General features: G+C 35.7%; 1 protein-coding gene across 4 annotated transcripts in view; it reads left to right on the top strand.

Moving 5' to 3' along the window:
* The window catches only part of VPS13B (vacuolar protein sorting 13 homolog B), a 453,221-nt gene that overhangs the window by 262,710 nt on the left and 175,005 nt on the right, over positions 1–15,506 (top strand). For all 4 annotated transcript variants that reach the window (XM_054059974.1, XM_054059977.1, XM_054059975.1 and 1 more), the window contains exon 30: positions 3,768–3,879. In XM_054059974.1, the coding sequence (XP_053915949.1) occupies positions 3,768–3,879 (112 nt within the window). The remainder of the gene's footprint in view (positions 1–3,767; positions 3,880–15,506) is intronic.

Here is a 15,506-nt window from a genome sequence, read left to right as displayed (position 1 = left end):
TTTGCAGCGGTGTCAGCTCTCACTACCATAATACCATTTCAGTCTTGCATAGACACCTGTTCCAGCAGTGGAGCGTTAAGGAGGGAGCCTTAGCTCTTGTGGAAATTAGCACCTAGAAAACCATGCAATAGTGAAGCAGAATATCTAGTGAAGATATTCTAGTATATAGTTTATTTTAGTAAATCTTAGTTGAAGCTATTTAGACTCCCTTATGTAAGAAGCTTTGAGGTGTTTACAGAGGTGTGGATAGTGTAAACTGAAGAGTAAGTAGCCATTTGATCTATGGATAATACTTTTTTCCTCTAAGAAATTATTGTACCTTCATACATTAAATAGATTTACATCCCTATTTCAGTCTTGTATATAAATAAGGAGATGCTGATGTCAGAAGTGCATTTTGTAACAGCTAGTGGGAATGTGATCACTCCCATTACCAACAATTCTTTTAGAGTTTAAAAAAAATAAAGGAAAAAATGATTTACTGGTGTCATGATGTATTTACATAAGTCCTATGGGCATGAGAGTTTTTTTTTACCATTGTACACAATAGCACACAATATAATCCTAAGAGTATAGTCTTCAAATTTTTCTCATAGCCGAATTGCAAGAAGTGCAGACAGTGAGAATTTACATAGATCATTTTTTTGCCAGCATCCTCTACAATTTTCCAACTGGGATTGCTAAAAACACAGGAAGATAAAATTAGACTGGCTGTGTTGGCAAAAAAAGAATTACGATTCTGGTTGGAAAGGAGGTCTAGGGCATGCTGTCAAGGAAATCTTTTTTTTATAAAGTATGTTTTTGTAGCTCTGTAGCTGTATACTTAATTAAAAAGAAATTATAAAAAACTTTGTCTTGTTGCTATCCCTTGCTTGAAAATGCTTGCAAAGAACAGATTTGCCATGATTAAGAATGGATGTAGGAAGAAAAACTGTGTATACTTTTAAAGAATAATGCTGAAGATTAGCTTTATTAATATAATAAGAAAGCCAGCTAACCTCTTCCACTGGAAAATTCTGAAATGTCGTCACAATGAAATTCATCATGATTCTCCTCTCATTTCTTCTTTCACCCCAGATTTCTCAGACTCTTGTCTGCTTCTGAATGTGAAATAAATCACTTCTCTCTTCTTCTCATTGTCTTCAAGAACAATAGCAATTAGAAACAATAATAAGGAGTAAGAGTTGAATATCACTAAACTTACTGGTGTGCTAGGTCAGAGAAATGTTACATATTGTGGAGATATGTCCCTGTAAGACCTCATTCATAATTTTTTGAAGATTTTTAATCCAATAAATGTTGTGTTTCAAGTTGCAGTCACTGCAGTAAAAGCAGAAAAGCAATGACCTCAGTTTCTCTTCTAGTCAGTTGTGTTCTGTTCATACCCTGTACCTACTGACAGCTACTAAAACAACACTCCCCCCAAAAAATAGAAATTGTGACTTTATACACGGAGTTAAAAGAAAGCAAATCTGTTCTTTATTCATGCAGTGCAAAACTAAACTTTCACCATGAACTGTGGTATGCAAACTCTATGAAATAATCCAAATCATGATTTTTCTCCTGAGGAATTTACGTATACACAAGCATCAATACACCCACACAATTTTATAACGTTTTAGTTTCATTGCTTTTGCAGCAGCACCAGATGAACGTTATTTTTGTGGTGGACTTGAGGCTAGCATTCCATCCTAGCCAATACGCAATACTGCTTTCCCTCAAAGTTTTATTTCTTAGTACATCAGGTGGTATTTCATGCTCTGCTCAGCAGCCCTCACTTACTTAGTGATGAAGGATTACTAAATATATAAAAGCAATGTGTAACAAATAGGAGGAAGAAATATAGCATAGGAGAACAATTTGAATAAAAATTGTAAATTAAAAAATAAGTGGAAAAGATGGGGAAAATCCACATCTGGATGCTTTGAGGACAATAGGAACTTTTTTTAACTTGTACTAGGCGCAAAATACCTGGAATCATGAAAAAAGACATGATAGATTTGTTAATAGTGAAAAAATAAAAGGCGGCATACTGAATAAACGTATGTCCTGCATTTGTAGAAGCGATATATTCTTTTCACATGAGCGTGGCTCCCTACTTTGAAGTCTGTCATAACATATGGTCTGTAACATCCTCTTTGCTTACTACTAAATGGTTTCAAATCAGTCAGACTGAGAAACTTGCACTCAGGGATCTTAGTCTTCTGAGGCTAATTTTTAACACACCTTGGAAGGGCAGGCTTTAGACAGCTGAGGGTTTGTCTAGAAAATGACAGGTGTGATGTTCAAATAAAGTTAAGATAGGTAGTTTTATTACTCTCCTTCAGAGAACCCTGAGGAAAAAATCTATTGCAGGATTCAGTTAATATATATTGCATATATGTTACGCGATAATAAATACTGTTTAATAGAAAATTAGCGTTGTTAAACACATCTGATTTCCGTTCTTCATTATGGCTATAATTCTAAGTTGATAAAATGTTTGCAAAGATTTGATTTGCTTGTAATCTTTGTAAGGAGTTTGACATTGTGTCTTATGGTATTTTAATTTAAATATATCCCAGTATGACATCTGTGAAAATGTTAAATGAATTAAAAATGGCTAACTGGATGACTGAAAAAAAAAAATTGTCAGTTGGGAATAATAAGTGACATTGGTACCTAGTAAACTATAAAAAATATAAAAAATATAAAAAATATAAAACCGTTGCTGCCAGCATCAGTGTATGCTGAGAAGAGTTTCCTGAGGAAAATAAAGTTAAGGGCTCTATAAACCATGTACCTCACCCACTGTGCTTACATCACTGCTAAATCTTCTAAAGCTAAACTTCTATATCAAGTAAAAAAAAATGTGCAGACTGTACTTACATGTTCTCGGGAGCTTTGTAGTTACTATAAAGTCTTCTGAGCAGAATCTTATCTAAATGCTTTGTGTATGGCTGCATTTGCTGAGGAGATGCAGTAGATTCAGCCTTTTCCTGTAAGGAAACTTAACAGAGTTTATTCACTACAAGAAATGTGCTGCTGTTTTTTTTCTGGGCAGAACTTTAGTTTTCCATCTAATATGACCATTGCTTTTAAAACTAAGAATTTCTACATGTGGCTGAAATTGCAATATGATGGAGATGAAGAGGAAAGCAGAGATTTTTCTTCTTGGAGTAATTTTGTTATTGATGTGGAATTTATTGTCCAGTACTGCATCTTGTTCTTTGTATGTGCGTCAGATTTCAGATTCTCTTGTTACAGTCCTTGTGTTCGAGCTTTTCACGTGTGTTACAACCCATACCAAATGCTACTAGGATGGTTGCACTGTAATATCCTGCAGTGTTTTACATCTAAGGGAATTAGGCCCATGTTAAGAAGAGTGCATGATTCAGGGTGATTAACATGCTGATATTTTAGCAGGTAATTATTGGAGAAACAGAGCACAAAGTCATCTGTGGAGATCAACATAATTTTGGACAAAAATAAAATTGAAACAAAAAAGCATCAGAGAAAATAAGAAGTCACAGATCAGGATTTAGTGTTGTGATAGAACTCTGTGGGGAAACTGAATGACAATGGTTTTGTCTTTTATGTAGCACAACAGTGCTATTTTGTGGCTATTTTATGGCTTATTTTTGCATTAGTTGTTGCTCCTGAGTTGAACTGAATCCTTAGCTGACGTTCTTATTTAGATTTTATTTGAGAAATGATTTTCAAGTGTTTCTGTTATGTGCATGTGACTTTTTTAATCAAACACACATTTTCTCTTCTCCTACCTACAGCTAATCCAGCAATTAAAGAAGACACATTGGTTCTCAAGGTTGGATCTGTCTCTATGGCTCCTCAGGCTGACAACCCTCTTAGTAGGGCTGTGCTCAGAAAAGACATTTATCAGTAAGTGCTGGCGGAGGGGGTTGGGTTTCCATGTATGGTCTCAGAAAACCTCATTTTGGGAGAAGTTAATTGATCAATAAAACGAGTACGTGCAGCCTGTAAAAATACTTTTCACATACGATCTTTTGATATTCAAAACCAGGTTTTTCTGATTTTCTTCACTTGTGGGCTTTCAGATCTGTTTAGACAAATCAAGTTCTTCTGTGAAGTGCTGATGAATAACAGAATTTAAATGTCAAGTCATTACTAAACTTGAGCTCACAGATGAGAACGTTTTAAGAGGTTTTCTTTTATTCAGCTACTACTAAGTTCACCTAAGAGAAAAGGAATTTTTTTTTGTGACTACTGAAGCGCTCAGTAGCCATATAGCATGAAGGAGATGGATCTTAATGATACAAATGGTAAACATATATGCAAACTGTAGAATTCTTGATGTCATGTAGATCAAAGCTGAAAGGAATGCTAACTTCTAAGGAGCTCTTTCCCAGTAAACACATTTTTTGTGAAAATGTCATGCTCTGGATTGTGTCACTAAGTATGTGCAAACCACACTAATCATATATAGGCAGCAAAACTGGCGAACATATGTAATCAACATGATAAAAGTAATACATGATCCTTAGTAGAGCTGGCACTTTTGCCAGACATGAAAGAATGGTTTCGGATAATACCAAGTGAGAAAAGTCACAGAAATACAGATGAACAAGTGTCTTATACTTCCCATTTGTCTGTTGTTCAGATGTGGCAATATTTTTAACTACTCCATAGTGCTTTTCAATAGAAATTATGAACATCAAAATCTTTTCCCAGCAGTAAAATATTTATTGCCTAGAAAATGACAGCAAGTTTTACTTTTTGTCAAGACTGGGATATTTAGGAGACCATGAAATATTTCCAGTTTCTCTTCTGATCACTTAAAAGCTGTAAGAGTCTTTTTCTTCATATTTCCACGTGGAAATATTTAAATTAGGCTTTTTTGCTTGTATGTGTAGTTATTGAGTTTGCTTGTTTTATTTTTGTTTTTAATGACATTGTATCTATTGTGGAGCTTTCATGGAAGAAACCTTACAGCCTGGCACCAGCAATGGCCTTGGATGACAGAGCCTGATCCTCTCTCAATGTGCCCACAAATAAGAGATCTTCCTGACATTTGTACAGGCTCTTCCAGCTTCTGCCCTCTCTTTTTGAGGAGACTCTGATATCTGCTTTGAGAGATATCAAACAAATCTGCTTTGAGAGATATCATTACAAATCAGTGAGTGAACAACAGGAGGGATGTAATTTACATCTAAAATCAATGATGCTGTGCCAATTCATGGGTTTGAGTCTGATAACTTTGCATCTGCGACGTTATTAGAAATGCAGAAATTCCATGCTTTTCAGTCCATCAATTGCTTAATGGTTCTGATTACGTTTTATGTTATGGATCTCTGGCTCTTATATACATAAATGTTCCAGACTAGGTTTATGCAGTGTGTATTTGGATTTCACACGGTATGCTCCAGTGCTCCTTTAGAAATCAAGACACCAGATGGGTAAAGTAGAAATAAGCACCATGCCATAGACAACTCTCATCTGTTACTGGCTGCTTTGTGACAAGTCCCACATCGTCATGCGTCCTGTGTCTTTCTGAGAAATATCTGCCATTTTCAGTAATTTCCTCTAACTGCATCAGTGACCGTTCTTCTAATTTCTCAGCAGCTGTCAAGTGACTCAGTCTTATCTTTGTTCCTTTAGTCATCCAATTATCCTAGCTTTAGTGTTTTTAAAATACATTGGAGCAGAGTGTCAAGTTACTTCGCAGAGTTTTATGAGACAATATTGAAGTTGGCAGTGGGTGGTCTTTTGGTTTTGGGAAGAGGGTTACTGTTTTGATCTGTTTAAGCAAGCTTCAACACTTTTGAGCAATATAAATTAATATTTTTTAATTAAAAAGTGTTTTTAATTAAAAAATCATAAGATTTGAGTTTGGAGTCAAAGTAGATGTGTTTTCTAATTATGTATTCCTTGATCATTGAGAACGTACTGTTAGTTACTGAGGCATGGTTGAAGATAGCCATTCATTTACTTACAAGGCAGATACTGCTGTTAGACCAGAGGGGTGAATTGGAGTTGATTTTACCGTTTGCCAGTTAAGATAACACAAAGGGATTTTTTTTATTGTTAGGGCAGGACATACAGTCTGTATTCAGGGAAAAACAAAAAACAGTGGGCTGTTTTTGACACAGACCTGATGTTAGTGTTTGTCTCTCCAAATGTGAGATTTCCTAACTTACAGAGTATTTGCCCCTTTTAACCTGCCCACGGTAGATGGTACTGATACTAAAAATATGTTCTGGATCTAATACAGAATACTTGAAAATGAAGTAATAAAATGAGCAAACACACGCAATGTGTAGCTCGTGTATTTTGGCTCAAGACACTAAAAAAAAATTACAGCAGCCTGTTGATTACTGAAGAATTAGCTGCTGCAGCATTCTGATAATCCCAACATGTCATCTTCTGTCTTTTTCCAGCCTCTCTTCTCCTTTAAGTTGCTGCTGCTGCTGCTTTTAATAGAATAAAAGAAAATAAGTCATTGTCTGAACCACTGTCCTTGCAGTGTTTCTGGAGTGAGGATACAAACTTAATTTGTGGTGTCACTTTGTTTTAAACAGTCTTCTGTTTAGGTCTAAACTACAACCGCATGCAATTAATGTCACTTTTGTAGTGTTTCTTGTGGAAGAAGAATCTTTGCTTCTCATTTAGAACCAGTTCATTTAGGAAAGGCTGAGAAATGTTTTCATATCTGAAGGCTGAATAGAATTTCCAAATATCTTTTGGATTTGTCCCATAAATTCACACGTGAAAAACTGAATGTGGACATATATCATTAATAGAATGCCAATGCATGAAAGGTAGATCTGGTATGGCTGCATGTCATACTCAATAAACCAGGCCACTTCTGGCCTGTAAGCGGAAGTGACTCCATCTGTGTCTTAGGAAAAAGAGCTTACTTGCTTAACTTTGAGAGAGATCTAAGTTGAAAATGGAATGTTGGAAAAATTACATTCCGCTGAAGTTTGTGCACAAGTATTTTTTCAAGTGATTATTGGAAGGTGGAAAGAAATAGTAACTTCATAGTAACTTCAGGGGTTTTTATACCATATAAAAATTAGTCTAAAAATAACTATTTCCTCCAGCAGAAAATGACCTGGTTGAGTTTATACTATTCATACAGATAGTAAGCAAAGATGCATGTACCATAACAGTAAAAATACAGGTCTCCTGAAGGAAGCACAGTGACACGTTTTCAGCTGGTTCCTGTAAGAGACAACTTCTCCTTTTTGTTTTTGGGGTTTTTTTTTCCTTTTACTAAGTCCTAAGAGTTGGTCAGTTTGTTTTAATGATATCTCATGAATTTCCAGTTCTTAAACACCAGGTAAAGTGTGTGTGGATTCAAGAAATTTGAGAATTGTATGTTCCCATCAAGAAACTTTCAGTTCTGTAGAGCAGAACTCTTGCAGATAACAGAAAGCTTTGGGACAGGGAGCAAAGTAAAGGAGTTTTTTGGTTAAGGATGCAAGTGAGGTAGCTGCCTAACCTTACTAAAGAGAGGGAAGAGCAGTTAATTAAAACTGTGGAGGAGTCAGACAGTCAAAGTAGTTAAGTTTCTGCTAAGCCGTGAAAGAGAGACCACATTTTTCTGGATTTTAACTACCTGATCATATTAAGCTTGGGATTGGGGGTGCTTGAAGACAACTCAGAAAGCTGCAGAAAAACAAGATGATGTGGTCATTTCTTGGCTTCTGTGATAATGTTGCATATGTTAGAGCTTTTGAAATGGTCAGATGAATGGTTGAATACATCTGACAAAACAGAGAAAGGTCTAGCATTTTGCGGCAAGTATAGAAATAATGTTAATGCTCTGATGGAGTGAAAGTAAGCCAGTTAGTTGATGTCAGAGAAATCACATTGGAGGGAAATTTTATAAATACTGTAACTACAGGAAAAGACAAGTGTCTCTCTGTAGGCAAAAAAAAAATTGTGTTTCTCAGGCCTGGGCTCAGTCTTGTTTGGTTCACTGGTTTCTAGTAAGACAAAAACTCCAACTGAAGTTTTTTTCCTCAAGAGCTTAATAAAATTCTCTCATCTATGGATTCTTTTGTCCGTAATATCAAAGGTACGCTTCTGCTACAGTGTCAGTGTAATGAAGTTACAAACTAAACTGTATGACAGCTACACAGAGACTTTAGTGGTGTTTGTATAGCAGTGGTTTCTTAGCTTTGGAGAACATTGGTTAAGATTTCTTATTAGCAATGAGCACTTCTCTAAAAACTTAAAATATATGTGTTTATGTGGAAAGTACTAAAAGCAGTTGTGTCTGATTCTGTGACAAAAATCCAAGGAAAGCATAGAGTCATAGAATAATTTTAGTTGGAAGGGACTTCTGTAGTTCTTCTAGTCCAGCCTCCTACTCAAAGCAATTTAGATCAAGTTGTTCAAGTCTTTCTGCAGCCAACAAACCTAGCAGATTGTTTAGACCTGCTTGATCACTTGTCAAAAGAACAGACTTTTGACAGATTTAAAGCAATTCTACGGGCACCAGGCCAGAAGATCCTTTTCCGTGTATGGAGAAAGCTGGAGCAGACATAGTAGCATCTCCTGGGATAGCCTGAAAATCCACATTTCCTTCTTAATGCATCTTCATGTGTTTTCCCTTTGTAATATCTCTGTTTCCTTCTCTCTTAATGGAAGGGGTTAATGTAGAATATCAGCATGAATAAATTATAATGCTTTAAAGAAGCGGAACTAATCAAATCTGTGTAGTCATCTTAACTAGGTTCCTGCCCAATTATCTTGCATTCTGTGAGATAATTTTGTTACCTTTTTAGATGACGACAGTGTTTTCCTGTATATACAAACAGTGCTTAGCGCAATTAAGCTGTACATAGCTGGAATCCTTTAACACTCTTATTAAGTGGAAAGATGTCATAAAAATTACTGAATTAAAAAAGTAGTGTGTTGGGGGTTTAGAACAATGAATACCACTTGTTGTGCTAAGCTACCAGCAGAACCGGATGGTATCAATAGGAAAATGGCTGAGAAAGCTTCATCACAAGACCCAGCAATTCTGTTTCATCTGACTGAAAAATAAAGAGGAAGTAGCTGCATGGCTCTGCTTCAGTATGAAGCAGCACAGAGTTGAAATGGAGGTGACATTTAGTTCTAATTCTGTATTGGGATAAGGGCATTATTATACCTAATACTGTGCAAATTGCCACCTTTCTTATATAGATAATTGCAAATCATCCCCGGTGTGGTTGTTTTTAGCAGAGTCTGACATGAAACGTTAATCAACAGGATTTTAGGGAGTATCCATAAACTGGTAGAGTAAAAATATTTTGAGGTAAAGTATCTTTAAGACAAAAATAAATGGCTGTTAAAGAGCACAGAGAATGCAGGCTGTATGGAGTTCATTGTCCTTATAAAGCCGGAATAAATATTACTCAACTATCAAGTTCTGGAAGTTTAAGATACAGAACCAGAAGCTTTTCTCAACTTGGCTAATATTGACTAATTGTTGTCCATGCTCTGGATTCATCAGTTTTGAGATCCAAGGATTTCATTGGTGTCATATATCAAAACTTAATAGTCCAGATCTGAATGTTCCATGGTCATTTTCATCTGTAGATCTTTCATAGATCAAAGCATAAAGCTGTTCTTAGACTGTTTTCAATTTGTGAATGGGAATTCTTTAAACACCACCCGCCAAAAAATTACATGTAAAGTGTTTAATCCTGAAAAAGTAGCTGTAAATTATTTTGTATTTTTTCTTAAAACTTTTTATCTATACAAGTCTTTTGATTATAAATGTAGCTAATCTGCTGTAGGTTTCATTTTTCTAGTTTGCTGTTTTCCACTGTTTTTTAACTCTCAAACCTCTCAAACATTTACACATAACAAATCAATGTTGTTCCTTTAAAATATCTGCTGTTTATTTTTATTTCAAGGAGCTTTCTGTAGAACATGCTTGTACTAATGTAGTGCCCATAATTGGTTAACAAAAATCCTTCCATTTAAAAAAAAAAGAATTAATAAACAGTTTTGTGTGTCTGTGCTGATAGGGCTGGAGTGAGGGGAAGGAAAGAATGATGGAAGGAGTTTATGCAAGAGGCACATATATAGCCAGCAGTCTGTGTGGAAATCTGTTTTTTCTTTTGAATGTGGTTTGGAAAATCAAATGCTTTTCAAAACTTTTCAACAGCAGCCACATCTATAAGCATCTTCTCTTCAGAAATATTTTTTTGTTTAGTATTAAATTGCTGTTAGACATATATTCATAAAACTGTACCTTGAAATTCTTGCTACAAAAAGCATGGATTTTCTGTAACTGCAGTATGAGCAAAAATGTTTTCATTTTCAGAACAATTAACAATTAAAACGAAAAATCCTTTTTTTGCATAGAAGTTTAGTATTCAGGTAACTAAATGTTTCCCAGAATGCTCATCTAATAAGTTTCGTTTTAAGAGTTGAAAATTTTATAAAAGTTCTAATAAATTCCCATTTGCGTTATTTTTTTTTTTTAATAGCTCATTGAAACTTACTTGGTGGGCAAACAAGGAATTCTCTGACATTGACCTGAGTTTCTTCATTTTTCTTTGAATAAAACCCAACAAAGATAATCAGTGAAAAAATGTATGCATACATAGTTTTTGTGAATATGTCCCGTAGAGGATTAGAAAAGGTAAAACTTAGTGTGTAATAAAAACTCTATTGCAGTTCTTATTTAATTTCAAAATCTTTAAAACTGCAGAGATAATGTTATATAGGAAAAAAACTTTAAGGTGGAAAAAAATCATTGTGTTTCAAGAAGAAGCAATTCTTTCTTTGCATAGAAGTTGTGAAAGAGTTATGCTACCACCTTTTTCAGTTCTTTTCTTCTTGTGTTAAGGTAAAAAAATTGTAACAATGCCTATTTTAACTTATTCTTCTAATTTATTTTCTAATTTTTATTTATTTCAGACCAGGTTGTGTTTATTCCTCAAGATACAGGGAGGAGTCCCTGTGTGTGAGAACAAGATTCTCTATACATTTCATTTGGATGTGCATTTTTTTAATTTATTAATCTCTAGCTTTATTAATTGTTGATTTGGGTTTTAAATCAAAATATTCATAATAAATAGCAAGTTCTAATTATTATCTTTTGCTATTGTACTTGAACCCATGCTTTTTTTAGTGTAAGGATCTTCTGCAGAAGAACCATATACCTCTCTCTGGAATACGGCTTGGAAGTAAAATCTTTTCGTGCTTTACATGTCTCTCTTCTTCTATCTTTAGTAGAGAAAAAAGTCTACTTAGACCTTTCGCCCAGTGAAATGTTCATGTATATGGATAGCATTACATGGAAACACCACTCCTAATTAACATTGGCATGTTTGAGGCTATTGCAGCAGTTATTAATTTAAAACCCTCAGTGGAAACTAATTGTAAAATAACAGCTGGAACCGCCCATTTAGTTTCAGAAATGTAGCTTGTTAATTATCTAATACCAAAAGCTATTCAAAGCTAAATTTATATTTGGAATGCAACTTTTAAAATGTTCAGCTTTAGCCATCAATCATATTTTTACTTGAAATGTATATAATTGAGAGTTTTACTGGAATCTGCAGTAATATATAACTCATTTGCCTAAATACATATATTTTAAATACATTTCCTTATAATGTGATAGTCAAAATAAATTTCATAATAAGAAAAGCATTTCTACAACTTTATTTTTCACTTAAATTAATCATTTTAATCACTGTGTGCTCAACACAGAGTGGGGTGGATGTGATGTTGATTTTTAATGTTACTTTAACCACAGTCACCTTTGGACAATGAGTTATGTGCTCACCAAGGTTGCAAACTTAAACTTGAGCTGTTCTAAGACCTGCTTTTCTTTGCAGCTCCATGGTTTTGCTGGTTTTACTTATGCATAGTGACCTGATCGAGGAAGCTGAAGGAGCTCAAAAACTTTTAGGGGCATCAGGCAGGGGTTTTTTTAGGTCAAATCGTTGCCCTGAGCCTACATATTTATTGGACAGGCATATAAGTATTAGCACTAGCAAAAAGGTGGCGTTGCAGCAGCCTGGGCTTGGATCGTAGAATCACAGAATTATAGAATAGTTTGAGTTGGAAGGGACCTTAAAGATCATCCAGTTCCAACCCCCCTGCCATGGGCAGGGACACCTCCCACTAGACCAGGCTGCCCAAGGCCCCATCCAACCTGGCCTTGAACAACTCCAGGGATGGGGCATCCACCACCTCCCTGGGCAACCTGTGCCAGTGCCTCACCACTCTCATAGGGAAGAAATTCTTCCTGATGTCCAGTTTAAATCTTCCCCTCTCCAGTTTGTACCCACTCCCCCTGGTCTGTCCCCACAAGACTTTACAAATAGCCCCTCTCCAGCTTTCCTGCAGGTACTAGAAGGTCGCTATGAGATCTCCTCTGAGCCTTCTCTTTGCCAGGCGGCTGAACAACCCCAAGTCTCTCAGCCTGTTGTCATAGGGAAGGTGCTTCAGCCCTCCAGTCATCTTTGTAGATCCCCTCTGGACCCATTCCAACAGCTCTATCTCCTTACATTGAGGATTCCAGAACTGGACACAGTATTCCAGATGAGGTCTCACAAGAGAGGAATAGAGGGGTAGAATCACTCCCCCTGACCTCTTGCCTCGCTTCTTTTGATGCAGCCCAGGATATGGTTGGCCTTCTGGTCTGCGAGCGCATAGATCAGCTTAATCATGCTTCAGGTGTTTGAAACGCAGCATAAAATCTGAGAGTTTTAATAAAATTTTAGATTCAGTATTAAACATACTGTAACAGTTTAAAAAGTTAAAAGAAGGGATAGAGACAAAGAAAAAAGATGTTAAATGCTGTTTAAAAGTCTGTGGATATTTTTCACAGTTTACATACTGAGCAACTTGAATGCAATGAAAAATTTTGCAGATAAACTGTAAAACTGGAAAATAAAAGGAAATCTGAAAGCTAGAGTTATGTTTTATGTTATAAAGCAATTTTATTGGAGTTTTTACATTTCATTTCTTCTTTCAAGTTACCTGCCTTTAATCTTTCTTTCTAACCAAGTAGCTTTATATTTTGCCTGTTATTGTAAAATACCGGGGGGAACAGGGAGAGGTGTTTGGTTTTCTGTTAATATGGGAGAAAAGAGTTAATTGGTCCTTAGGAATTAGTGGCATTTTAAGAGCTGGAGCAGTCTCCCTGTACAAGTTACTTACGTAAGGTTCAGTTACTTTACACAAACTCCTTATATTTTCATCCCTGGATTTCTTTTGCTGATTCTTGAAATACATGATTGAATCCACATATCAAGGTTACTTTTTTGTCTTGCATGATGGAAATTAACATTCAGAACTCTTGACTGTGACAAATAATGTATTCTGAAGTAATTCAGGAAAGCTTTTAAAAATTTTTCATTCTGTACAGTTTTTTTCTTAAGTGTTTATGAGTAAATATAATTTTCATCAGATTTGGTTTCAATGAATGCTTTGTTTGTTGAAAAGTATTTTCCAGTAATATATAAAGCAGACTTTTTTTCTTTGTAGCATTTTTAATTATAGCAGATCTCAAGTTAAATATAATGCAAGTTGTGTGCTTCTGTTACTGGGAAAACCATATCCCATTTGTAATGAGACATTTGTTAACTTCTGTATACAGATTGTGGTTCATTCCATAAATATTTGTGGGTTCTCTGATGTCCCTCACAGGGTTTTATCTATGACAAATTCATACCACAGTTCTTAAACTACTTTTTGGATAGAAGATTTGATTTTTTGCAAACGCGTTTGACAGTGTCTTTCTTTTCCATTTAATGTTTTTGAGTTTTCCTACTTTGGTTTTCAATTATTTAACAGAAAGGATTATCAGAAATATACAAAATGATTGCATGTTATTTGAGTATGTTTCTCTATGGGGTACAAGTCAAAGCTCCCATGGCAAAATTAAATCCTTGTTACTGTTATCCCAAACAACTTACATTATATGTCAGTATGATGCCTCTCCCTTGCAGACTTTCCAACGTAGCTTAGTGCTCAACCGCCTTAAGTACAGTCAGAAGTCATGCTTAATGTTTCTAACACTTAAACTTTTAATGTGCACCGTACTTTATCTCCCATTATTGCTATTAAACCTGATTATGCTGCACTAAAAAACAGATATAAAAGATATATACAGTGGTTTTGTTGCATTTCAGAAGCTATTCTTTCTTTTTTTTTTTTTTTGTCCTTAAAGATACAAATCTGTCTTGGTTTTTTTTCTTCAGAACTGTTTAATATTCTTGTTGGGCTTATTAGTTGTAGGACGCAAAGATAAATGTAGCATTCTTCAGTCTCTCAGAACATTTTTCATGCTCTCTGATGCTTTTGATTGTTAAGGTTGGTGGGTTTTTTTTTCTGTGAGAAGGCAGTGGCTAACACTGGTATGTTAATGGCTAACACAAGTACGTGTCGAGAGTAATAAAATGCAGAGATAGTACAAGTGATCTCCATTGAGTTCAGTGTCAGTGATTGGCATAAATCACAGATTCTCTGTTTTCCTGGCATGACAGTGTGTGTTCTCCAGGAATAAACAACAAACAGCTGTAGAGGTGATACAAATAGAATGCAGGAATATCTATACATAGGTATATCCTGTAGTTGCAGGATAGGAGCAGAACATCTTTGAGCATTTCCTGATAACCAGTTATTTAACTATTGAATAATATTAACTAATCTTTGTATGTGAAAGTTTTCAAGGAACAGGAAGAAACTTGCAGATTAGCAAATCCAGGTACAAAGCAAATCTCAAATTTTTCTGGTTCCTGGTTTAGGGGTGGGTGTACATATATGTGTGTGTATATATATTTGAGAAAAATTCTGAGGAGTGCATTTTCTGGTATGTGTTGGTTCAGACTCTCTTTTGACATAGTTTGTTCTTTGGACACCTTGCAGTGCTTGATTTTCCATGTTCTTGGCGTAGTAAAAAACCTGTCTGATATATTATGCAACTGCAAGTGTTGTAGGAGTTGCTTTCTAAGACTAATTCAAAAATCTATATATTGTGTTCTTCACGCAATGCGGCTCAAAAAAATTAAGCAGCTATTTTTACTGAACTGGACTCAGACGAATAGAACTTGCTGTTTTCCAAATGGGCAAGTGTAGCGACCTGGGTATTTGTGTATGTATTTGTATCTGTGTAGAGTCATCATAGGATCACAGAGTGATACTGTGGTTTGGGTTGGAAGGGACCTTAAAGCCCATCCAGTTACAACGCCCCTGCCATGGGCAGGAACACATCCCACCAGGTGCTCAAAGCCCCATCCAACCGGGCCTTGAACACTTCCGGGGAGGGGGCATCCACAATTTCTCTGGGCAACCTGTTCCAGTGCCTCACAACCCTCATCATGAAGACTTTATTCTTAATGTCTAGTCTAAATCTTCCCCTTCCAATTTAAAGCCCTTCCCCCTTTTCCTATCAGTATATGCTCTTGTAAAACGTCCCTCCTCAGCTTTCTTGTACGCCTCCTTCAGGTACTGGAAGGCCATGAATTTTTCTCTTAGGTCCAGGAAGAAGATAGAACTTTGAGTTTTCTTCATAGCCACTATCA

This window comes from Cuculus canorus, chromosome 2 (genome assembly GCF_017976375.1).
Source record: "Cuculus canorus isolate bCucCan1 chromosome 2, bCucCan1.pri, whole genome shotgun sequence".
NCBI classification, from domain to species: domain Eukaryota; kingdom Metazoa; phylum Chordata; class Aves; order Cuculiformes; family Cuculidae; genus Cuculus; species Cuculus canorus.
Note: the sequence above shows the minus strand (reverse complement) of the source record. Positions and strands in the feature narration are given on the sequence as shown.